The sequence below is a fragment of the Bos taurus genome, chromosome 12 (assembly GCF_002263795.3).
Source record: "Bos taurus isolate L1 Dominette 01449 registration number 42190680 breed Hereford chromosome 12, ARS-UCD2.0, whole genome shotgun sequence".
Lineage (NCBI taxonomy): Eukaryota > Metazoa > Chordata > Mammalia > Artiodactyla > Bovidae > Bos > Bos taurus.
In genome coordinates, this window is record NC_037339.1 from 17,800,738 (window position 1) to 17,826,287 (window position 25,550).

The window sequence follows — 25,550 nt, forward strand, 5'->3', positions numbered from 1 at the left end:
TAATTCTCTGCTTAGATAAGCAATAGGTTGCTGATGAGGCCCTCAGGGTTGTGTCAAAACTCCCAATGCCACACCTTTTCTTTCAGTGACAAACAAATCAAATTCTGACCCTGTGGGCAAGCTCAGAGCTGGAGCTAGCAGGAGAGCAGTCTGAAGAACCTTAAAAGCCTTTTGAGTTTCTGGAGACCAAACCAGTTTGTCGGTTTGGGCCTGCTGAGTTTCAGCTATAAGTTTATATAAAGGCCGGGCAAGTTCCCCGTAACCCGGAATCCAAATTCGACAGTAACCTGTGATTCCCAAAAATCCTCTCAATTGTCTTAAAGTCATAGGTAGGGGGTGATTTAGTATAGGTTTAATTCTCTCAGGGCCTATGGCCCTAGTCCCTTCTGATATGATTAGGCCCAGATATCTAACCGATTGTTGACAAAGCTGAGCCTTTTCTCTTGATGCCTTGTAACCACAGCCTGCCAGAAAGTTTAAGAAATCTTCTGAGGCTCGCGAACAAGCTTCCTCTGTCTCAGCACAGAGCAAAATATCATCTACATATTGTAACACCACTGCTTCAGAGCTATTAAAATTTTGTAGATCACGTGAGAAACTGTCCGAATAAGTGAGGACTGTCACGAAATCCCTGGGGCAAAACTGTCCAGGTTAACTGAGAAGCTGGCTGCGTAGGGTCTTCAAAAGCAAATAGGAATTGACTTTCTTCCGCCAAAGGCGCTGAATAGCAGGCATCCTTTAAATCAATTACTGAGAAATATTTGGCCCGTTCAGGAATTTCAGACAATAGAGTATAAGGATTAGGCACCACGGGGTGTAAAGGAACTACAGCCTCATTTATTATTCGTAAATCTTGAACTAGTCTCCATTTACCATTCGATTTCTTTATACCCAAAATAGGAGTGTTGCAAGGACTGTTACAGGGAATTAATAGTCCCTGCTCCTTTAAATTTTCGATGATGGGTTTTAACCCTTCTTTAACTTCAGGTTTCAGTGGATACTGCTTCTTATGTGGAAATACGTGTGGGTCTCTGAGCTTAACAACTACAGGAATAGCATTTTGTGCTCGACCCACAGATTTCCCATCAGCCCATACTCTAGGATTTACATTTTGTTCAACTAAAGGGAGAGAAAGGGAGGGCTCCATATTCATGAAAACAGAGGCATGGACCTTGCTCAGTATATCCCTTCCCAAAAGGGGTGAGGGAGATTCTGGCACGATCAGAAACTCGTGTGAAAACAGCACAGAATCCCAGTTGCAAGATAAAGAATAACTGAAATAATACCTTTTGGCTCGTCCAGACAGTCCCATTACGGAAGCGGATCGGGAAGAAAGTGGGCCAGGGGCTTCAGTAAGCACAGAATAAGTTGCCCCAGTATCTAAAAGGAATTCGACGGATTGGCCCCCCAAAACTATTAATACCCGGGGTTCCTCAGGTGTAATTAGGATGGGAGCTTGTGTGGGGACCCCCGGGCACCTTCAGTCCTGATTGTCTTGAGAGTCCAACCCGGGAGACCTATGCCTCTGGGGGCAGTCTCTCTTCCAGTGTGGTCCTTTGCAGACCAGACATGGAGCCGGGGGCGGCTTAGATGCCTGAGAGCAATCACGCCTGAGGTGCCCCTCCTTTCTACAGTAGTAGCAAGCCCATCCCTTTTCACCTGGGCCCCTCTGGGCATTTTTCTCAGGCTGTTTAAGAATTCCAGACCCCTCTCTCCTTGGGGACCCCTAGACTTCCTATTAACCTGCCTAGGAAATGACTCTCTCAGTTTCATCAAGCACATAATATCAAAAACAGAATGAAAGGATGCTTCCTGCTTTTGGAGTTCATCAGAGAAATAATCATGCAATATTCAAGGTTTGTCTCCAGTTTCCTTCGTATGAAACGTCCACCCCATCAACCTGGAGCATGCTGCCTGCACACGCAAGATCTCAAATGGTGGTCAGGTAACTCCTACTAAAATGTTGATAATGTCAGGGCTCAGTTAGCATCATGAAACTCAGGGTACTCCTGGCCCTTTCATTGCATTCCCCTCTAATTCGCTAAACAGATAAATTTCTACATAAAAGTCAACTAGATTCTAGGGCATAAAGAAGTCATGTGGCTTTTTTGATGAATTGCAATTGCTTCAGAGATTTACAAAGCTATATCACAATGTTCACTAGAAACTATTCAGTTAAGCCTTTCAACCCTAGATGTTTGCTTACATCCTACTTCCAATTCGTGTGTTTACATTCTCACAAACTGGATGTGACGGAGCTTCTCTCAGTCCTACTGAAATTGTGATCTGTGTGGACTAATGCTGATCCATGAACAGTTCACAAACCTCAAAGGCAGAAGCAGATATTTTAGGGTAAGCATTTAGAAACCCTTATAGCAATTTGAAAGAGCAATTTTATGCTGTTGAGTCAAAAATAAGTAAAAGATTCAGGGCTCATACTTTGCATGCTTTTTAAAATTTTATTTCTTTAGTAATAGTTTTTATTATTAATAGTGTGCTATAAAACAATCAGTCCGTGATAGATTAAAAAGGTATAAATTTCTAATTTTTAAAAAAAGCTCCTTCACCTCAGTTTAAGGGGTGAAACTCATTTCCAGCAGTCTGAATATATTAGCATATAAATTTCCCATTGCTGCCATAACAAATGACCACCAATTTTAGCAGCTTAAAACAACACAAATTTATTATCTCCCAGTTCTATGGGTCAAAAGTCCCAGTGGGCTTTTCTGGTTTCTCTGCCCAGTCTCACAAAACTGAAATTAAGGTGTCAGCCAGCTACGTACACTTTCATTAGGAATGCATCCAACTGTTAGCAAAATCCAATTCCTTTTGCTGTGGACTGAGCCCTTTCCTCACGGACTGTCAGCTGAGGACCATCTTCAGTTAAAGGCTCCTCTCCAGTCCTTGTGCCCTGAATTCTTCTCATGTCTGGAATTCTCAGCTTCCCCTTTGAATGCATCTCTCTTGCTTCCAGTTGGAGGCCGTTCTCTGCTTTTAAGGGCTTGAGTGACTGGGCCTTGCTACGGATCAAGTATCTGTGCCCCCCAAAATTCATATACTGAAACTTAATGCCCAATGTGATAGTCTTAGGAAGTGCTCCTAGGTCCTTAGGTCTTTAGGAGGTGCTCAGGTCTTCAGTGGAGAGCCCCTAGGAACTAAAGGATTAGTGCTCTTATAAAAGGAACCCCACAGAGCTCCCTCACCCCTTCCAACATGTGAGGACATGGGGAGAAGGTATCAACTAAGAACCAGGAAACAGGCTCTCACCAGACACTGAATCTACTGGTGCCTTGATCTTAGACTTCCCAGCTTCTAGAGCTGTGAGAAACACTTTTCTGTTGTTTATAAGCCACATAGCCCATGGCATTTCACTATAGAAGCCTAAATGGACTAAAAGAGGCCCACAGGGATAATCCTGGATAATCTTCCTCTTTTAAAAGCCACAGCCTTAATCTCATCTGCAAAGTCCCTTTGTAATGTGACACAGGCACAGTTAGAGGGATTAGGATGTGGGCTTCTACGAGGGGCTATTGTTCTGCTGACCACAGACAGGGCAAGGTGAAGTCCAGGAGACCTCACATATTTGTTCTTGAAGCAGAGAACCAAAAGGCTAAAATGAAAGGAATAAAGTATAATGAAGGAATGACAGACAATGGAGGTGACTGTGGAGGACACATGGAACTCCTCCAGGAAGCTGACTGACCGGATCCTGACAAGCTGGACCCTAACAGTCTTGTGTCTCCAAGATGGCTGCTTACTGAGCAGTTTGCTGCCGCTGCACCATCAGTGGAATCGTCAAGTGAAGGAAGGCAAATGGGGGTGTCTCCCCTTGACTACCTGAAGGGGACACAGGACGCAGGAATACAGCAATGTACACACACGATTGAAACAAGTGAAAAATGGAAAGAAGCTGGTTATGCGTGAAGAAACAAAGAGTTGTCCATGATCTTACCTCCTTATGAGGCAAAGCTGTAAGAAAGCCCTTCAAAGTCTTCAGAGCAGAAAAAGATGCTGTCAGAGCCGGCTGTTTGAAAAGGAGAACAAAGACGGCCACAACCTCAATTCCGAGAACATTCAGACAGTAAGGCAAATCCTGGTGCTCAAGGACACTCGGCTTTATCTCGTTCTCTCCTGCATCACTGCAGACAAGCCTTCACTGCCCAGTTCTCTCCTCTCCAGGCTGTCACTTAGATGCCAACTTTTACATCATTATTATTTTATCCCTTCACGTTCACCACTTCGTTTTAAATCAAACATGAAACAAAAATTGATTTCCCAACCTTTCATCTTTCCTCATTTTATATTGCAAACCTCTAAATCTCATTTCAGGTTATCACCACACGATAAATTACATACATCTGAAAATTGATTTTTCCAAAGGTCTTTTCTCACCCTTTACGTTTCAACATGACCAAAGAGCATGATTCTAATTACAGCCCGGCACACCTGACCCATAGCCGACTAACATTTACGCTCATGATTTTTAACTTTTCTTTAAATAGAATTCTCAGCCAGGCAAAGGACTCACTAAACAGCTCACTAAAATGTGAATAGCTTCAATGTACTGCTGGAGTTGTGAGTGTCGCTTCTCTCTTTTTGATTTTCGCTTGTTTTCTCCCTTAGCATGTGTGGGTTTTTTAAATCCCATCTGCTACAAAGCACCAGTATCTATCAAGCTTACTGCTCTAGATTCTATAGCTATAAAGTTGATATAATCAAAATTGGCTATATTCTATGGAGAAACTGGAGAAGTTTATATGGTTCAGTTCAGTTCAGTTCAGTCACTCAGTCGTGTCCAACTCTTTGCGACCCCATGAATTGCAGCACACCAGGCCTCCCTCTCCATCAGCATCTCCTGGAGTTCACTCAAACTCACGTCCATCGAGTCGGAGATGCCATCCAGCCATCTCATCCTCTGTCGTCCCCTTCTCCTCCTGCTCCCAATCCCTCCCAGCATCAGAGTCTTTTCCAATGAGTCAACTCTTCACATGAGGTGGCCAAAGCACTGAAGCTTTAGCATCATTCCTTCGAAAGAACACCCAGGGCTGATCTCCTTGAGAATGGACTGGTTGGATCTCCTTGCAGTCCAAGGGACTCTCAAGAGTCTTCTCCAACACCACAGTTCAAAAGCATCAATTCTTCGGCGCTCAGATTTCTTTCTTCACAGTCCAACTCTCACATCCATACATAACCATTGGAAAAACCATAGCCTGGACTAGACGGACCTTTGTAGGCAATGTAATGTCTCTGCTTTTGAATATGCTATCTAGGTTGGTCATAACTTTCCTTCCAAGGAATAAGCGTCTTTTAATTTCATGGCTGCAATCACCATCTGCAGTGACTTTGGAGCCCAAAAAAATAGTCTGACACTGTTTCCACTGTTCCCCCATCTATTTCCCATAAAGTGATGGGATCAGATGCCATGATCTTCGTTTTCTGAATGTTGAGCTTTAAGCCAACTTTTAGATCCATATAATTGTAACTTAAAAGAATTCAAATATTAAGGGAGGTTTTCTTTCCACATGAAGCAAGTAGGGCTGTAGGGAAGGAAGCCTCAAGACTGAGTAGAGAACATTGATGAGTGTCACAGGCGCATCGCACTTAACTATACTTGACTTCATTGTGTTTCACAGAGTCCGTGAGTTTTACAAGTTTAAGGTTTGTGGAACCCGTGCCTATGGGTGCCATTTTTCCAACAGCATTCGCTCCCTTAGCATCTCTGTGTCACATTACGGAATTCTTGCAATATATCAAACTCTTTCATTTTTATTATATCTGTCTTAATGATCTGTGATCAGTGATCTTTGAAGTCACTAATATGACTCATGGAGGGCTCAGATAATGGTCTGTATTTTTTAGCAATAATGTTGTTTTTATTAATTTTTTGATGTGGACCCTTTTTAAAGTCTTTATTAAATTTGTTACAATATTGCTTCTGTTTCATGTTTTGGTTTTTTGGCCACGAGGCATGTGGGATCTTAGCTCCCCAGTTCAGTTCAGTCGCTCAGTCGTATCCGACTCTTTGCAACCCCATGAACCACAGCACACCAGGCCTCCCTATCCATCACCAACTCCCGGAGTCCACCCAAACCCATGTCCATTGAGTCAGCGATGCCATCCAGCCATCTCATCCTCTGTCCTCCCCTTCTCCTCCTGCCCTCAATCCTTCCCAGCATCAGGGTCTTTTCAAATGAGTCAGCTCTTTGCATCAGGTGGCCAAAGTATTGGAGTTTCAGATCAAACCCACACCCCCTGAAATGGAAGGTGAAGTATTAACCACTGGACCACCAGGGAAGTCCCTGCAGTAAAAGTTTTTTAAATGAAGGTATGTACGTTGGTTTTTAGACATAATGCTATTGCACACGTAAAACCACAGCATATCTTGGAAAAACAAAAAATTAGTATGACTCCCTTTATTAGATATTGACTTTATTGCAGTATTCTAGAACCAAACCCACATTATCTCCAAGGTGTGCCTGTATGTGTGCTTGGGGGATGAGGAAGGAGGGTGTATAAGTAGACACCAGTCAGTTATCTCCACTCTCTCTTCTCCACAGAACTGACTTCTTTCCCCACCATTACATTATAATCATTCTTACCAAGATTAGTTATAGCCTGCCGCTTCAATTCCACTAGTTTTTGTCCGGTTACCTGACTTCTCAGCTGTAACTGATACTATCAGTGTCCACCATTCAAGCAGGGTTTGAACATTAGCAGCCAAGGCACTCTCCTCTCAGTGGTCCAAGCCTCAGAACTCTTCCAAGATCCTAGATGCTGGCCGCACTCACCTTCTGTGATGGCCCACACTGTCTGTAGAATGTGCTTCTCTCTGAATAAATCCACTTCTTACCTGTCAAAAAAAAAAAAAAAAGAAAGATCCTAGATGCTCATTACATCTCAGTCTGAGCAGCTATGGATCTCTGAAGTCAGCATCCACGGTTTGCTTTCAGTACCCAGCACACATTGTGATTTAAAATATGTCAACAAACTCCTTGATATTTCCCTCTTCAAGAATGGAGATGAATTCCCTTCTTGTAGACTGAACTTAGTGATTCTTTTTTTCTTAAGGTCTTTAAAAATATATATATATCTATTTATTTAGCTGTGCTGGGTCTTGGTTGCAGCACCTGGAATCTGTTAATCTTTGTTGCGACATGCGAGATCTTTAGTTGCGTGTGGCATGAGAACTTAGTTGTGACGTGTGGGATCTAGTTCCCTAACCGGGGATGGAACCTGGAGCCCCTGTGTTGGAAGCTCAGAGTCTTAGCCATTGACCACCAGGGAAATCTCTGGACTTACTGATTCATTTCTAATGGTGTGTCACAGAAGGGACAATGAGATGAGAACACAAATATCTGAGGTTAGAACACAAAAGGCAGGGCGACTTCCTTCTTGTTCCCTTGGATCACACGCTCCGGAGGCGGCCAGCTGCCCTGTCACAAGGACAGTCAAGCAGCCCCGAGGACAGGCCGACACGGGGAGAAATGGAGGCCAACGGCCATGAGCGGGGGCCATCGTGGAAGCAGTCCTCAAACCTGCAAGGAAGTGCATCACCAGGACCACCACCCAGATAAACTACTTCCAAATTTCTGACACATACAAACTGTGAGGTTAAAATTTTGTTATTTGAAAATCACTAGTTTGGGGATAATCTATTATGCAAGAATAGATAAGAAAAAACTAGTATTACCAGGAGCCTGTATTACATCCTCTCTAACATACCAAGCAGTCTTTAATTCCTGACTAGACCCAACCAAAACAAATGTCAGTATTTTCTGAGCTAATCACTGGCTGGCGTTTTTTGGAATGATTTCTTTTTTTAATTAAAAGCTAAAGGCTTTGGACTTTTAATTATAACTATCACAATTCTAAATGGTTCAATGGCTCTGATTTAGTCTTTTAATGTATGGCTGGGAAGACAGACCATATGATATAGGTGGTTTGAACATATGTATGTTTCATGTTCTCCCTATATAACTGCCCCCCTTCCTCTCTTTGCCTCTATCTCCCTCTCCCCACTAAGTAATTCTAGCGAGGATGAGAAAGGGGCTAAGGAAATTGAGGTACACTGAAATTTAGAAACTTGACCAGCTTATATAGCTAGTAAGTAGTGGAAGCAAGATTCAAACCAGATAGTCTACTTTCAAATTCTGTGCTCCCTTATTGTGCTATGCTGCCTCTCATGTGTGTGTGATCACATTTCAAGAAATAAGTAGAAGTTCTCAAATTCACCAGTATGTTTACATACAGAGTCTACTCCTTGGCTGATATTTCCTCCCATGGTACTTAACCTGTTAATAGTTAAATTATCAACTGTCCTATGCAATGAAGATGGACATCTACACACACACACACACATGTATGAACTGGGACACCAAGGACAGCGTAGGCTTTTCTGGAGAAGAGCACCAGATGGCACACACATAAACAGTGGAATTCAAGTGAAGTATCTTTAGACTGCTTTATTATATGCAAGTATCATTCCTAGTACACAATCTACAAGTCAGTTCCTCAGAGGTATTTAGTGCAATGATAAACATATCACTTTTTACTGTGTTTACTTAAAAAGGAAAAAAAAATTAATCCAAATCACATTGGGAGATCTTTATTAATTTAAATTGACATTGTTAATTTTGTCTGCCAAGTCCTTAGTAAATATACCTTTACTTGATACAAACTTCCAGGTTCTCAATAACACAGGATCATCATGAGGACTAGCAGTTATCAAGAGTTTTGTAATGATTAAAACAATGTTCAAATAATTCATAAGTTACTTCACTGAAATACATAAAAGAATATTCTGGGGAGTGTTTGAAAGATCTGCTTATAAATAGCGACTGATATACTTAGTTAAGTATTTGGTGCTGAAGATAAACACTTCTTATATAAAACATTGTTTTAATACATTGTTCTACTGATGAAACTAGTTTATTAGATATAATACATTTCTAACACTAAAGAATAAAGTTTTATCTTCATATTTATTTTATTCATAAGACTCTTTATCAATGAAGAATGCTGTACCCAAAAATAATAAACTGGCATACTGCAATAATAAATGGGCATATTCTGTAAAAGTGAAAAAGAAAGCTGCAACAGAACAAACTAGATAACTGCCTTACACATTCTTTATACAAACAGCCCCTTTTGAATAGAAATAAACGCGGACCAAACGCTTTTAGTTTTTATGCCCAGGTGGTAATTACAAAGCTTCACACGCTGAAGAGAAAAGGAACAATAGTAATACAGAACACAGTATTTTTAACAATTATAACACATTTAACATCCTCAGTTGACCACTGGATTCTCAGATCAGATTGGCAACTGAAATTTCACATCCACCTGGGCTTGCTTGGCTAAGGTCACTATCTCAGAGAGCTTTACAACCTGAAAGGAAAAGAAAACAATCTTTGTCTCTATTTTCACCAAAACATAGAATCAGAACAATTGGTCAATGCGAAATTAACTGCATCTTCAATCCTTTTCATTTAAAACATCTGGGCTATTCTGACATTGGTATAAACCACTTCACAGTCTCAGAAGCATTTGCCACTCTGGCATGCATCCATGCTAGGTTGTTTCAGTCGTGTCCAATGGTTTGCGACCCTATGGACTGCAGCCTGCCAGGCTCCCCTATCTGTGGGATTCTCCAAGCAAGAATACTGGAGTGGGTTGCTGTGCTCTCCTCCAGGGGATCTTCCCAACCCAGGGATCGATCCCACATCTCTTACCTCTCCTGCGCTGACAGGAGGGTTCTTTACCACTAGTGCCACATGGGAAGCCCTTGCCACTCCTAGAAGGACAGTCAAATCTAACACTTCATAACCTGCATATTATAACCCACACTACATTTTATTCACATATATAAAATCAGAAGGTATTAAATGGATACATGTCTGATATATGTATATACCTCTTTTTCATTGCCCTATTTATATCTATCTTTATTTTTTTCCTCTTTTAAAACTGAATTTTAGTTGATTTACAATGTTGTGCTAGTTTCAGGTACACAGCAAAGTGATTCAGTTATTCATATATAGATTCTTTTCCAGATTCTTTTCCCTTATAGATATTGACTATAGTTCCCTGTGCTATACAGCAGGTCCTTGCTGATTATCTATTTTATATATAATAGTGGATATATGTTAATCCCAAACTCTTAATTTATTCCCCTCCCCCTCCCTTTCACCTTCGGTAACCCTACGCTTGTTTCCTATGTCTATGTCAGTTTCTCTTTTGTAAGTAAGTTCATTCGTGACATATTTTAAACTCCACATGTAAGTGGTATCATATGGTATTTGTCTTTCTCTGACTTACGTCACTTAGTATGATGACCTCTAGGTCCATGCATGTTGCTACAAATGGCATTATTTCATTCTTTTTTATGGCTGAGTAGTATTCAATTGAATGTGTGTGTGTGTGTATACATACATACATATATATATGCATCGTCTTTATCCATTTGTGTGTTGATGGACATTTAGGTTGCTTCCATGTCTTGGCTATTGTAAATTTGCTCTATGAATACAGAGGTGCATTTATCTTTTCCAATTACAGTTTTCTGCAGATATATCCAAGAGTAGGACTGCTGAATCATATGGTAGTTCTATTTTTAGTTTTTTGAGGAACCTCCATACTGTTTTCCATAGTGATTTCACCAATTTACATTCCCACCAAAAAACGGTAGTACATTTCCCTTCTCTCCACACCTTCTTCATCATTTGTTATTTATAGACATTTTAGTGATGGCCATTCTGACTGGTGTGAGGTAATACCTCATTGTAGTTTTGCATTTCTCTAATAATTAGCGATGTTGAGCATTTTTTCATGTGCATGGTAGCCATCAATCTGTATATTTTCTTTGGAGAAATGTCTATTTACATCTGCTGCCCTTAACTATCAGAGAAGGCAATGGCACCCCACTCCAGTACTCTTGCCTGGAAAACCCCATGGGCAGAGGAGCCTGGTGGGCTGCAGCCCATGGGGTCATGAAGAGTCAGCCACGACTGAGCGACTTCACTTTCACTTTTTACTTTCATGCATTGGAGAAGGAAATGGCACCCCACTCCAGTGTTCTTGCCTGGAGGATCCCAGGGATGGGGGAGCCTGGTGGCTGCCGTCTCTGGGGTCGCACAGAGTCGGAAACAACTGAAGTGACTTAGCAGCAACAGCAGCCCTTAACTATCTTTGACGACAGAAATAGTGACTGTCTTGGCTGGATACTACACAACGCAAAGCACATCTAAATAAAAGTTTGGGGAATTCCCTGGTGGTCCAGTGGTTAGGACTTATAGTTTTCACTGCCAGGGCCCAAGTTCAATCCCTGGTCAGAGAACTAAGATCTTGCAAGCCACATAGCATGGCCATAAATAAATAAATAAGAGCTGATTTTAAAAATATGTATATAATCCTAGAATGTTGGGATAGGGGCTTGAATCTAGAAGTTACTATTTTACTTTCTGTCAGTAAGTTAACAATTATCAACCTGAATTCCAATGTTCTCTCTATAAATCTATCTGAGAATATTCAGCTGGTACCATATAAAATACACAAATTAAACATATCTAAAACCAAACAACAAATTTAGCTTCTCTCCTCTCCAGCAGAATAGTTAAGAGAAAGTTTTAAAGTTAGACACCTTGAGTTCAGGTCCCACTCTGATGTTTACAACATGTGATCCTGAATAAGATTAATGTATCGAGCTTTTGTTTCTTCATCTATAAAAGTGGATATTATATCACCAAACTTATATTAAGTCAGGTAATAGTGGAAGGGGAAAAAAAGGCTTAGCATTGCATGCATAATAAATTATAAATGGTAGCAATTGCTAATATTATCACCATATTATTAATACTGTCATGACTTCCATAACCTCTTATTCACTAGAAAAACACTACAGATACAACTTAAATCAACTGTTCACTTTTATCTTTCACGGTCTATTTGATCAAGCTCCTACTGACTCTTATCCTTTCTCTCTATGTCCAAAAAGCTTTTCCTAATTCAGGCTCTCACTGCAAACAAGCATATTTTCAGAGAAAAGTTCTAACCTATTCATTCCCTTCACCTCACCTCACATCTAATTACTGAACTAGCCAGACTCCTACTATCCCTCAAGTCTATAGATTGAATTACCAGTTTACAGGAAGTATAGGAGCAAAGGAACATGTTAACGCATTACTGACCAGGGGATTTTTTGCAGAAACTAACACCTGTGACCAGCAATATGTTATGTAAGTTAATACTGAAACATTCCAGTATAGTGAAACATTATAATAGTGAAACATTCCAGAATAGTGCTCAGGTAACAATGTATTAACACACCTCTGGTCAATAAATTGTTAAATGACACCCCATAGATAAAATCATTATCTATAAAATCATTAAAATCCAGACTACAGGAGACACTACTAGCCCATCAGCCTGTTTTGTTTTCAACAAATGAACTTAAAAAGGGGGGTGGGGGATGGGCAAGGGGGAATCTATAAGGAGAAATTTAGTGATATATTAACCAATTGCAAGCATAGATTTATTTTGATCCTAAATCTAACAAAGATTATAGGCAAAATATATTTAAGAAAATCAGACATGTTCCAACACTGACTCCATTTTTTTTCATAAAATATAAACATAATACCACTATCCCATCTGAAATAACAATAATTCCTTTATATCATCAATACTTTTATCTTTTATAGGTACATGATGGTATGTATGAAATGATATAGTGTCTGGGATTTGCTTCCAAATAATCATGGGCAATGGAAGGAAGTAGGTAAAAATTAGATGAGACAAGGTTGGGCATGAGTTGGTAACTGTTTAGGATGTTGGGATATGGGATATGATAGGTATATGGGATTCAATACTCCTAGTATTTAAGTGAAACACTAATTATTAGCAGTATTAGCTGTTCACTTTAGAATCTAAGTGCCTATAAACTTTCAGACACTGCAAATTTTTCCTTCGATCAACATAACCCGTTTACCATTTTAGCAGCTTCATCCAAGTCATCACAAGCAAGGATTTTAAGTCCACTGTCCGCTATCAGTGCCTTAGCATCATCAACTCGTGTACCTGGAAATGATTTATGCAAATATAAAGGTGCTTTAAATACATACACAAAATCATTTAAAATGTTTGTCACAATATACCACAAATATAAAATTTCAACCAACTTCTGTCATTTAATACAAATGCTTCTAAACCAAAGAAAATATTGTAAAAACCTGGAGCCATCTTGTAAAATACTTTGCCTTATCACATTAATGGTAATTCAGACAAGTCTGAATTCAAGACAAAACATACCAAATAATGTATCAACTTATACCTAACAAAACTATCAACAATTTTGTCCCAATGTTAAGATTTTGTTTAACTCACATTTAAAAAATTCTCTATTATACACTCTCATTTTAAAAATATAGCTATTTAAAACTAAATTTAAATAAACCCCTTGGAATTATGAACTTTTAATAATGATCTTTTAAAAGTTTAAATAAAAGTTTAATTATGAACTTTTAACTTTTAGAGTTAGTCAAACAATTACAAGATACCTTTTACACTCACCTTGTAACCGTACCACAATAGGTATTTTAATTTCCAAATCCTTTACTGCCATGACTATACCCTGTGCAATAACGTCACACCGCATGATTCCTCCAAAAATGTTGACCAAAATAGATAGTACCTGTCAATAAAATGTTTTGGGAGATTAAAATTTTAAAGGAATGACTCTTTTTCCTTCCTTCTCAGGAGCACACTCGTATCTGGGCCTTGTGTGTGTGCTCAGTCACTTCACTGGTGTCTGACTCTCTGCAACCCTAGGACGACAGCCCACCAGATCCTCCGTCCGTGGGATTCTCCTAACAGGAATACCGGAGTGGGCAGCCGTGCCCTCCTCCAGGGCATCTTCTCCACCCAGAGACTGAACCTGTGTCTCCTGTGTCTTCTGCATCACAGGCAGATTCTCTACCACTGAGCCACTGGGGAAGCCCTACCTGTGCCTTATAGAAGTTAACCCCACAGAAACATTTTCAGACCAAACAGCCATACTCTGCATGCAGCTCTCACCACTGAAGTCTGGCAGTTCACCACCCACCAAAATTTCCTTCCCCTCGTTGGGTAATTTCAACACCTAGTTCATAGTTTTTTCTCTCCTGTTCCATATTAACAAGACCTCCCTCCCGATTCTGTTTACTTGCTTCCTATTAAGCAGAGCCATTACCCCAGGCCATGTGGTAAGACAACGTTATATGCAAGATCTCCAGCTTAGTCCTTACTATCGTTTCTTCATTCTTCCCCATCAACTCTACCACTTTCCACAAACACAAGGTCCCCCAAAGCACTCAACAAGTGTGACCACTCCTGAATACATGCCACATCCAAACCTCAGGGCTTATTTGGGTCAGCATTCTCTCATCATCACAGTCAGGCCATGCTGATTCTCCCAGTTTATCAGCCCTGTCTTCTGTTCTTCTATAGCACTACATTCATTAGCTTCAACACACTATAAAAGGCCTTGAAGGAAAAAACCATGTGTTCCAAAATCCAAGCCCAGTGTCCAATACAAAGGGACATATGTATACAGCTACTTCAATGCTATCCACATTGTCACCCCCGGCTCCTGGCCTGCTTCTAACTCCAACGCCCCAGCACAGGAACTTTTCACATGCTTTTCTCCATTCTTGCACACAGGCCTAAAAAGCCATGCTTAGAAATAGAATATGAACTCTAGTTCATATTATTGGGATTCCCTGGTGGCTCAGACAAGTAGTCAACAGTTAGGTAATTAAATAATGCTCTGCTTTTAGAGTTTTTGCCAAAGGAAACTATAGGAATATAGTTCCAATAAAATTTATTTTAAAAAGAATAATTATAAAACAAAAGAAACAAAGCATATTTTGTATCTCATTTTAGTTTAATGCTTTTTATAAAGTTGAATATGGAAAATAAGTCCACAGACTCAAAGGGAAAGAGCAATAAAATAAAAAATTGTATTAAACAATTCTAGAATCTAACACCAAGAAAAAATACAGAGCACCATCAATAACAAATATTTATTAATGACCTATGTATGCTCAACAAGTAAAACTATGTACTCTACTAATTAATCAAGTTACTTCTTACCATTCAAATCTAAAACATAGGTTCTGCCCTTACCTTTTTATCTGAAGTGATAAGTTTAAACGCTTCTGTTACTTGATGGACTGTGGCACCACCACCAACATCAAGAAAGTTGGCTGGAGTCCCTCCATGGAGTTTTATTATATCCATTGTAGCCATAGCCAAACCAGCACCATTCACTATCAAGAGAGGAAAATGATTTGTGTAAGCGACAAACATAAAGAAAATAAGATTAACCAATCCAGCTCTAACACAAGAACACGTGGTACCTAGACAGCCGATATTTCCGTCAAGGCCAATGTAGTTGAGATCTGCCTTAGCTGCATCTTTGTCCCTTTCATCTTCCTGGGTCCAGTCCTGCAGGTCAAAGATTTTCTTCTGACGATAAGCTGAATTAGAATCAAAATTGATCTTTGCATCCATACACAGCACTTTAAAGGAAAAAAAGAAAGCGATTTTAATTTCAAGATAGACCAAAAAAAAAAACTATACAATAATCAAATGTTTTTTTACTTTAGGGGAAAAACACATTTGGTTACTTACTGAAAGTATTTCAACTCATGTTCACAACTGATTCAAACTATCTCCTGAATAAGAATATGTGAGAATTTAAAACTGTCCCATTAAAGTTACTGCTTCTACATCTGTCCTAAGCAACAGATAAAGAAGAAAGAAAAACCTCAGAAGCGCATTTAATGTTCTTTTTAATTACCAAGAAAAAACAGTCCATGCTCTTAGCTAATTCCATTGCTTGGGTTCTGGGTCCCAACTCAAGGGCACTGTCACAGCAATTCTGCTTTTCCAGCACCATAAATTCCACTCCATTTTTCCATGGGCTAAATTAAACTGGCTTGCAAAAAAAGCTATCCTTTCCCCCACCTAATAAAAAGAAAGAAGAAACTCTTTTACCCGCTACCTCCTCGCTTACTCTCCTCTTCCCATACAGCACCATTCACAGAAAAAGTTATCTGTTTAAACCTGGGGTCAGCAAACTATGGCCCGTGGGCTAACAAAGGGTTTTACATTTTTATGAATAAATAGTTATCAAGAAGAAAAAAGAAAGGGTAAATGAAGGAGAAAAACAGCAGCAACTGAGACTACACATGGCCCACAAAGCCTGAAATACTTATTATCTGCCAATACCTGCGCTTAACTCACTGTACCAAGTTTTCCTCCTGCCATTCTCTTTTAAATTCACTCTCATCAGGCTTTTACCTGCAGCACTCTACCAAAACGGTCCTTACGAAGGCTAATTCTCTGACTTCATCTTTCAGTATTTTATCCCTTCCTTGCTCCAATCTAACCACAACATTCTCCTTACTCCTAAACAGACAGAGGTGAAAAGAACCAAGCAGTTTCAGCTGCTGCCCAAAACAAGAGACAAAGTTTGGAGTCAGCCAAGTTAACTAACAACAACAAAAGCCAACCATTCTTTCAGAGGAAGACAGAATTCAGCCTCCCAAAATGTCCATATAAAAATTCCTAGATCTCTTAAGAAACAGGAAAATGTAACAAATGGTAAAAAGGAAAAGCAGTCAAAAGAAACAAAACCCAAGATGACTAAAATTTTAAATTATCAGAGAACTGTGAAACAGCTTTTTTAAACATGTTTAAAACGACTTAAAGGAAAATATGTTCGTAATAAAGCACTAGGTAAGAAATATCAGCAGATAATAAAACTATGAAATGAAACATATTGAAAATCTAAACTGAAAAGTACAGTATATGAAATCACTGGTGAATGATAATATATGTTTCTTAGACTGTAATGCTTCAGATCCCTTGTATTTTCATAATCACTTACAAATTTATAAATTGTGGCATATCTATATATGACAGGATTATAAACATTAAAGTAAATGTTTTAGAAGAATATTTCAGTAAACACAAAAAGTGCTCAAGATACATCCCCCCAAAAATCTGCATATAACTTTATATAGTCAGCCCTCCATATCTGTAGCTTTGCATCCACAGATTCAACCAACTACAGACTGTGTAATACTGATGTACAGTTACTGGAAAAAAAGAAATCTGCATATAAGTGGACCCTCACAGTTCAAATGCAAGTTTTTCAATGATCAACTGTGTATCTATTTTTTTAAAATGAGGATTACATGGATTACATTACTAAGGAACCAATCCTTAGTAGGCTTCCGAGGCATACAGACTCAAGATCAAGACAGGTTCACTCAGTTGAGGGTGATTCTCCAATAAAAACAACCTGGGGTGAAATACCTAGGAAGCACATTTCCTAGGCCTGAGCTCTGTAACAGTCAGTAGAACCAGCCACTGACAACTCTGCTAACTAAGCAAGGGTGTGTGTAATACCAGTAAACAGAGCCCACGCTCAATTCATAGTGTTCAAAAGAGGGAAAGCTTTTAAGAGATGTACATATTTGGTTTTTCACCCCTATAAATCACAAATGCCAAATTAATTGCCAAAATGACTGCTAAGTCACTTGAGTCATGTCCAACTCTGTGCAACCCCATAGACGGCAGCCCACCAGGCTCCCCCGTCCCCGGGATTCTCCAGGCAAGAACACTGGAGTGGGCTGCCATTTCCTTCTCCAATGCATGAAAGTGAAAAGTGAAAGTGAAGTCGCTCAGTCGTGTCCGACTCTAGCGACCCCACGGACTTCAGCCCACCAGGCTCCTCCGTCCATGGGACTTTCCAGGCAAGAGTGCTGGAGTGGGGTGCCGTTACCAGGCCAAAATTAATTTGCTGCTCAGAGATTTCTCTCAACTGATTTGAAGTCCACAAGTAAAATAATCACTGGCGTCCTGGTGAGACTAAAATCAATCCACTCTCCTTTATTCAGCTTTCACTGAGTTTCTGCCACGTGCTGTGCTGTGCTTAGTCACTTAGTCATGTCCACTTTGCAACCCCATGGACTGTAGCCCACTGGGTTCCTTTGTCCATGTGGATTTTCCAGGCATGAATACCAGAGTGGGTTGCCATGCCCTCCTTCAGGGAATCTTCCCAACCCAGGGACTGAACCCAGGTCTCTCCACATTATAGGCAGATTCTTTATTGTCTGAGCCACCAAGGAAGCCTGAGTTTCTGCCATGACCCTTCATAAAATGAAGTACATGGTTCTGAGAAATAACTGTGCCTGAGATCACTGTTCCTGGCAGTGGGAATGGCCTGGGTTTGGTGGTGGTGTTTTTTTTTTTTTCCAAATTTGGTAACAGAGGGGCAAAGCTGTGATAAACTTATATGTATTATTAACCTTTTGTACACCATTAGAATTGAGGCCCATAAGAGATCTGAAATTCAAATAATGCAACTTCTGAGACTACAGAGAATATTCCTACGAAAAAAAAAATCCAAACTGCCCTGGCTGAAAGAATTTAAACTGTATCTAGAATTCACAACCTCTTGTTCAATGAAAATAGTTAAGAAATTACTAAGAACATTAATTTCTTTGAATTTCTAACTCAGATAAAAGAATCTGACTTGGGACTTCAGTTCTCTAGGTCCTTTGGACTTTATCACATTTGTGTCTTTATGTCTCAGGTGTGTCTTTATGCAGTTTACTATTAAAGTATTTCAGAGAATTTTAATGCTATATAATCTAATCTCACCCATGAACTTCTGATACTCCAATAGATGACTGGACATAATCTGGAGTCAGAAACAGAAAAGAGTAAATTTCCAGAATTAAGCCTAACACCTTCTTAAAAGGCTGACACTGGTATACTGTTCTGACCCATTCTGGAAATTTCTGGAGGTAAAAATTCAAACTACCTATCGGTGTGCCCATAACATTCAAAGGAACAACGGCTAGGACTAGAATGACAGCCTCAAAAGCAGAACAAGACTATGCAAACAGATAGCTAATCTCTGTCCCTCAAAACTTCCACATCCACCCTGATAGATCACAGGCTTGATGGCTGAGCTCAGTGGGTAAAGAAAATACTGTGGAATGTTTGGGAGCAGCTGAGCAAATCCCCGACTCTGAATGTTTCCTTTCACATCCAAAGGGCTCACTTAGTGTAACATCTGTGTCCTCACTGTCTCTTTACTTACTTCTTCCCAGAGGAAGGGAAGTAAATTAACTATCTAGTTAATCTAGACATTGTAAAACCAGACATGCATAATTTAGCTCAAACTTTCTTCCTTTTGGGAGTAAGCTTCCCACAGGGAACAAGCATGTCCAACTGCTATTCCCAAGGCATAGCCTATCCCTGAAAGGACTGCCCTGTTAAAGCCTCATATGTGAATAGATTTATTAAGTCTGTCTAATTGTAATTTAGCTGTCAGATCCATTTTAATTAGAACTCAGGCAGGGAAGACGGGTAGTCACTGGAAGATCTCTCAGAAACCCCAACAATGGTATGACAAGCTATTTAAGCAATTCTATTCAAATATATATGTATATTTTAATATTACCCTATGTTTTCAGAGCATTACTAGGAAAGTAAGTCTACGGTCTACAAGCTTGCCTCTTAAAATTATTCAAACAATTAAACCAGTAAAAATTAACAGGTATACTTCAATTCTGTGCAGCAGATATGTTCCAAAAGAACTGTGCACAAAGGAAATAATTCCAAATTTAGTCATTCAAAATGTCCTTAAACTACTATTTTAAGGAATACGATGATAATTTCCCCAAATGTATATACTATCTTGTCATATGGTAACTTAGAACAAAAGGAGATAATATTTCCTATTTTTTAAATATTACTTTCAAAACTCAATATGTACCTCATAAATAAAACATATCAATTTGTAGATGTTTAGAACTACCCAGAGTACACTGATCTGAAGCCTCCATTCAAAATACATAAAAGAAGGTACTATGAGAAATGTAGATGCGTTGACAGAGCCTGAGCTTGAACTCATCTGTAAAATAAACCCTTCTCCTCTCCATTCCCACTGCCTCTGTTGCCTTCTGTTTGGACTACTACTAAGCTTCTTAGCCTAAAAGACTGCTGTTGCTGTTTAGTTGAGAGGTCATGCAACCCCATGGATTTTAGCCTGTCAGGCTCCTCTGTCCATGTAATTTCCCAGGCAAGAATACTGGAGTGTATTGCCATTTCCTTCTCCAGGGGACCTTTCTGACCCAGGAATTGAACCTGACCTCCTGGCTCAATGGTAAAAAATCTGCCTGCCAATGCAGAAGACTCAGGAGATGCGGGTTCAATCCCTTGGTCAAGAAGATCCCCTGGAGAAGGAAATGGCAACCCACTCCAGTATTCTTGCCTGGGAAATCCCATGGACAGGAGAGCCTGATGGGGGGCTACACAGTCCATGGGGTCACAAAGAATTGGACTGAGCACACAGCACACACATCCTCCCACATTGGTAGGCAGATTCTTTACCACTGAGCCACCAGGGAAGTCCCAGACTAAAAGATTACCCTAACAGCTAATCCCTTACTTCTCCAATACTGCTGATAGACTCATCTCTACCCAAAATATCCCTGTCATACAACTGTGTCATATCTAAGAGTACAAGTTCTGCAGTGGACTACCTGGATTCACAGTCCAGCTCTACCATTAGCCATGTGTCCCTGGGTAAGTCACTTAAACCTCTTGATAACTCAGTTTCCTACCCTATAAAGTAAGGATAGTAATAGGACCTACCCTCACAGAACTGTAATAAACATCTAATGAACTACAGGGTTTATATTTGAAAAGCTCTTACAACAGTGCCTGGCACAAAGTATTTGCTATGTTTTTGTTTATAGAGAGAAATATTTTAAAAAAAGAAAAAACTTTACTGTAGGAAACCAAAGTATACATAAAATGTCTCTTTTGTACAGTCAAAATTCAAAACTATGTACTATGAAAGAAGAAACTGAAAACAAACCCAAACATGGGAGGGAGACAAGCTGAAACATAGTAGAGATACTTTTCAGACTAAGGAAAACAAATATAATGACAGAATTAAAATCAACAAATAAAGAACAAAATCAAAAGTCTCTGTACAGCAGCAATAAACAGTAAGAAAATACAATGGCAGAAAAAATCCTATTCAAAATAGCAACAAAAAATATATTTCTACAAATATATCTAAAAAGAAATATCTTCCAAAAGATGCCTTATTTTAAAAAATATAAATGGAAAAAAACTGTATTTCTAGTTGGAAAACCTGACTTCTAGAAATATGTCAATTTTCCCCCAACAATTTATAGGGATGATACAATTCCAATAAAATTCCAGCATGACTGGTTTTGAAACATGAAAAAAAGATTCTAAAGGTTGCCTAGCAATAGGAATTAGTAATGTGACATCCAAGTACCAAACGCAGGACTAAAGGCTTTAAGGAAGCTGAGGATTTCTAAACCACATCCAACTTTAGACTTCCACAGTGCATGTGCACATGCACCCATGGCAACACTGGTGATTCCTTGGTGAGTGTTACTCGCTTTCATACCATTTTCACTGCATTTCTTAAAATTTGTCCTTGACCCACAACAGGTTAAGTAATGTCAATCTAAAATAAATAGGTTAAGAACTGCCTCCCTTAAAAAAAAAAAAAAAAGGAAAAAAGAAAGCTTTATACAGATCAATTCTCCTATACAAATTATTAAAATTTCACTTTTAGAATGTGTTTCAGCCCTCACTCTTTAAAAAATTTAATTAATTTTAGTTTTATAAACTACCTCTATAATCACAAGAGAATTTACTCCTTTGTCTTTACACTACTTTATAAATGACCACCTAAAAATTGATTTCTACAATAACAGAACTCATTAGAAGTACAAAAGTGAAAGAGTTCTACAAATGCTGAAGGAGATTAGAAATGCCCAAAGAAATGTGAAACAAAATCTAACAAATCACAGCAAAAGAAGCAATTAATGTGAAATACCAAGAAAAACTTAGGCTACAATAAAGCAGCTTATATTTTTAGAATATCTATACAGGGAAGGGATGATAATTCAAAATCTGACTTACCTTTTAAACACATATAAAAGGAAAGCTGTCAAAGTGATAAGCTAATCTTTTTTCCCTAATATTAAAAGGATTCCAGTATCAAAATGGACGGTGGAGCCTGGTAGGCTTCAGTCCATGGGGTCGCTAAGAGTCGGACACGACTGAGCAACTTCACTTTCACTTTTCACTTTCATGCATTGGAGAAGGAAATGGCAACCCACTCCAGTGTTCCTGCCTGGAGAATCCCAGGGACAGGGGAGCCTGGTGGGCTTCCGTCTACGGGGTCGCACAGAGTCGGACACGACTGAAGTGACTTAGCAGCAGCAGCAGCAGCAGTATCAAAATATACTCTTTGTACAAAAACAATCATGTCTCTAAAGTCTGAAACCTGGGGAGATTAAAATGGCTAATTTTCCCAAACTATAACTATCCACTACCGTGCTAAATACTCTAACAAAACACTCCCCAGCAGAACTTTTTGCAAGAATGAAATTGTTCTGTGTGTGTGCTAATGCACTAACCACATGGGGCTACAGAGTACCTGAAATGTAACTAGTGCAACTGAGAAATAGTTTAATCTTATACCATTTCAATTCATTTTAACTGCCACATGTGACTGTTAGCTGCCATACAGTACAGCTTTAATCCCTCTGTGTGTAAATATATAAAGTGTTCGTTTAATGTGTCTCTTTGTTCACATTCACTCTTTTCAAACGTTCACATTCACTCTTTTCATTATAAAACAAGTTTCTACATAGCAATGAGTTCACTTCCTTATGAGTTCAATTCCTCAGTGAAGCATATGATAGGGGCTAAACAGATAATCAATGTCTGATGAAAGAAGATACTTTACCAGCTCCATCTGAATCCTCTACCATTGGATTTATTTCTACCATGGTTGCATCGTATTTCAGAAAAAGGTCATAAAGCTTGATCATGTTTTCTGCTGCAGAATCCACAATACTGGCTGGAAATCCCATCTTCTGTGCAAGCTGAAAGCAATATGTCTCTTTGTTACAAGAATGCTGCATAACATCCAATCAACATTAAATTGTTGCAAATAAATAACCTTGTAGTTTATCATTTAAATAATAAGCATGAATCATTTATGATCAAATATTAATTATTATCAATAAATGGTTAAACAAAACTATGCAAAATCCTCACAAAGCAGGTAATATGCCCATTTTACAAAGAAAGAGATTCCGAGAGGTCAAATGACTTGCCATTCACCTCAATTTCTGTTCTCATGTTTATCCCATACCCTCCATACTGCCACTGAGTCTTATAGCCAACCTAAACTGAAAAAAGAGGCTAATATTTTATTAAAACTACATAGAAAAGGTAGACTACTAATCCCACTGGTCTAAAAACAATGGCCAAAATACTAACCCTATTTTACCTTTTAGGTAATTTATGAAGAGTGTCTACATTCAGTAAAATGACTAGTAAAATGAGTATCATCCTATTCATTCAAAAATCTACTGCTGCTGCTGCTAAGTTGCGTAAGTCATGTCCAACTCTGTGTGTCCCCACAGACGGCAGCCCACCAGGCCCCCCCGTCCCTGGGATTCTCCAGGCAAGAACACTGAAGTGGGTTGCCATTTCCTTCTCCAATGCATGAAAGTGAAAAGTGAAAGTGAAGTCGCTCAGTCATGTTCAACTCTTCGCGACCCCAAGGACTGCAGCCCACCAGGCTCCTCCATCCATGGGATTTTCTAGGCAAGAGTACTGAGCACCTAATAAATGCTAGATTCAAAAGATACCTTAAACTTAAACTTCCCTGGTGCCTCGGCTAGTAAAGAATCTACCTGCAATATGGGAGACCTGGGTTCAATCCCTGAATTGGGAAGATCCCCTGGAGAAGGGAAAGATTACCCACTCCAGTATTATGGCCTGGAGAATTCCATGGACTATATATAATCCATGGGGTCACAAAGAGTCAGACATGACTGAGCGACTTTCACTTTCAAGCTTCCAATCTAGTAGAAGAGTTCACAGTCTTGAGCAAAGATTTCTTGCTATATACCTGAAGAGCTTTTTAAAAAAATACATACACCAAGGTCTCAACCCAGAGGCTATGGTTCACAAGTTCTATAGGTGATCAAAAATCTATAATTTTTTAAAGTTTTATAAGCAATTTTGAACCTACAGAAGAAGCTACATGTATGGAAGTTACATGTCTCTTTTTTTAATCCTAACTGCCACAGCTGCTCAGGAACCCTCTGGAGGAGTTTTCTCCTGTTTTCCAATTGTTATCTAATACTACAATACATTTAACTTTAACAATAGAAAATATTAAATTCTTTGAAAGTGAATGTGATTTCTATAAGAATTCAAATGCAAACAATTAAATACAAATAAAGTGGATGATCTAATTGAGAAATGCCATTTGGGGTTAAGACATTTCAAAAAAAAGAATAAGAAGAATTAAAAGTACCATTTCATTTAGAAATTTTTCAGAAGTCACAATCTACTGTTTTAAATTTAAACATCTGAGAATTGCAAAAGAATTCTGATCAGCCCAGTATGACATCAGTTTGTCTCGCATTATACTGAGTAGTATTTCCGTTCATCCATCACTCAAAAAGCTACAAACTTAGTACATTCTTCCTTCAAATACTGTTGTAAATCAAGTGTTTTCTCTCTCATCTAAATTCAAGACTCTAGTTACCACTCTCATATAACTATCTAATGAGTCAAATCTCTGTCCCCTTTAAACATTTATACCACTCACTTGCCTAAATGACTTGCTTCACGCTTTATCAGGGAGGTCTCTGTATCAGTCAAAATTCCTGCTCTACTGTACTTCAATACCATTAGCTTCGTTTGACAGTTTCCTGATAAGAGATGTTAATTTCATTCAAACTTTAATACTCAAACTTCTTTTTAAGATGGGTCACTTATTTTTTATATATAAACAATTTAATAGCAATATTACAAACATTACCAAGCAACTCTCACACACCATAATTAACTTCATACTTAAGTTTTTGTCTTGGAGAGCTCTTTTTGAGGGGGGAATGTAATGAGAGGCAGAGGCACACAAGAAGGATGGTACAGAAAACTAGTGAAATTGCAGGCAAAATGTACTGTGCATGTGAATACACTGAGAGAAAGCCCACAGCTTTAATCAGCATCTTTAAAGCACCCATAAGACCCCCAAAATAAAATCACTGATCTATCAATACGGGTATATGAGACAGTGTCCCTACCATTCCATACAGTGTTTAGGCAATAAAGGGGGGACAGGAACACATTAAATGCCACCATGCAGATGTAAAATCCAGAGTATGAAAAACAAAGTATCACTCCAGATTCTTCAACAAATGAAAGAAAATGGATGAAGAAAGTGAAGAAAAGGAAACCTATAAGCTATTAACAGAAGGAGACCTATGAGACCTATTAACCAACTGCAATGAAGGAACTTATGTGGATCCCAACTCAAACAGATTCTAAAAGAAAAAAAAACATGAGACAACTAGGGAACGGGAATGACTGGGTAAGTGAAGATACTGATTTTACTAGGTATGGCTATGGTACGT

The 25,550-nt window shown here is 39.0% G+C and overlaps 1 protein-coding gene across 1 annotated transcript in view; it reads right to left on the bottom strand.

The window, feature by feature from the left end:
* Positions 1-8,589: 8,589 nt before the first annotated feature.
* The window catches only part of SUCLA2 (succinate-CoA ligase ADP-forming subunit beta), a 44,612-nt gene continuing 27,651 nt past the window's right edge, over positions 8,590-25,550 (bottom strand). Inside the window, 6 exon segments of the mRNA NM_001075493.1 lie at positions 8,590-9,387; positions 12,986-13,074; positions 13,567-13,687; positions 15,160-15,302; positions 15,393-15,554; positions 22,859-22,997. Of these exon segments, the coding sequence (NP_001068961.1) occupies positions 9,313-9,387; positions 12,986-13,074; positions 13,567-13,687; positions 15,160-15,302; positions 15,393-15,554; positions 22,859-22,997 (729 nt within the window). The 3' untranslated portion in view covers positions 8,590-9,312.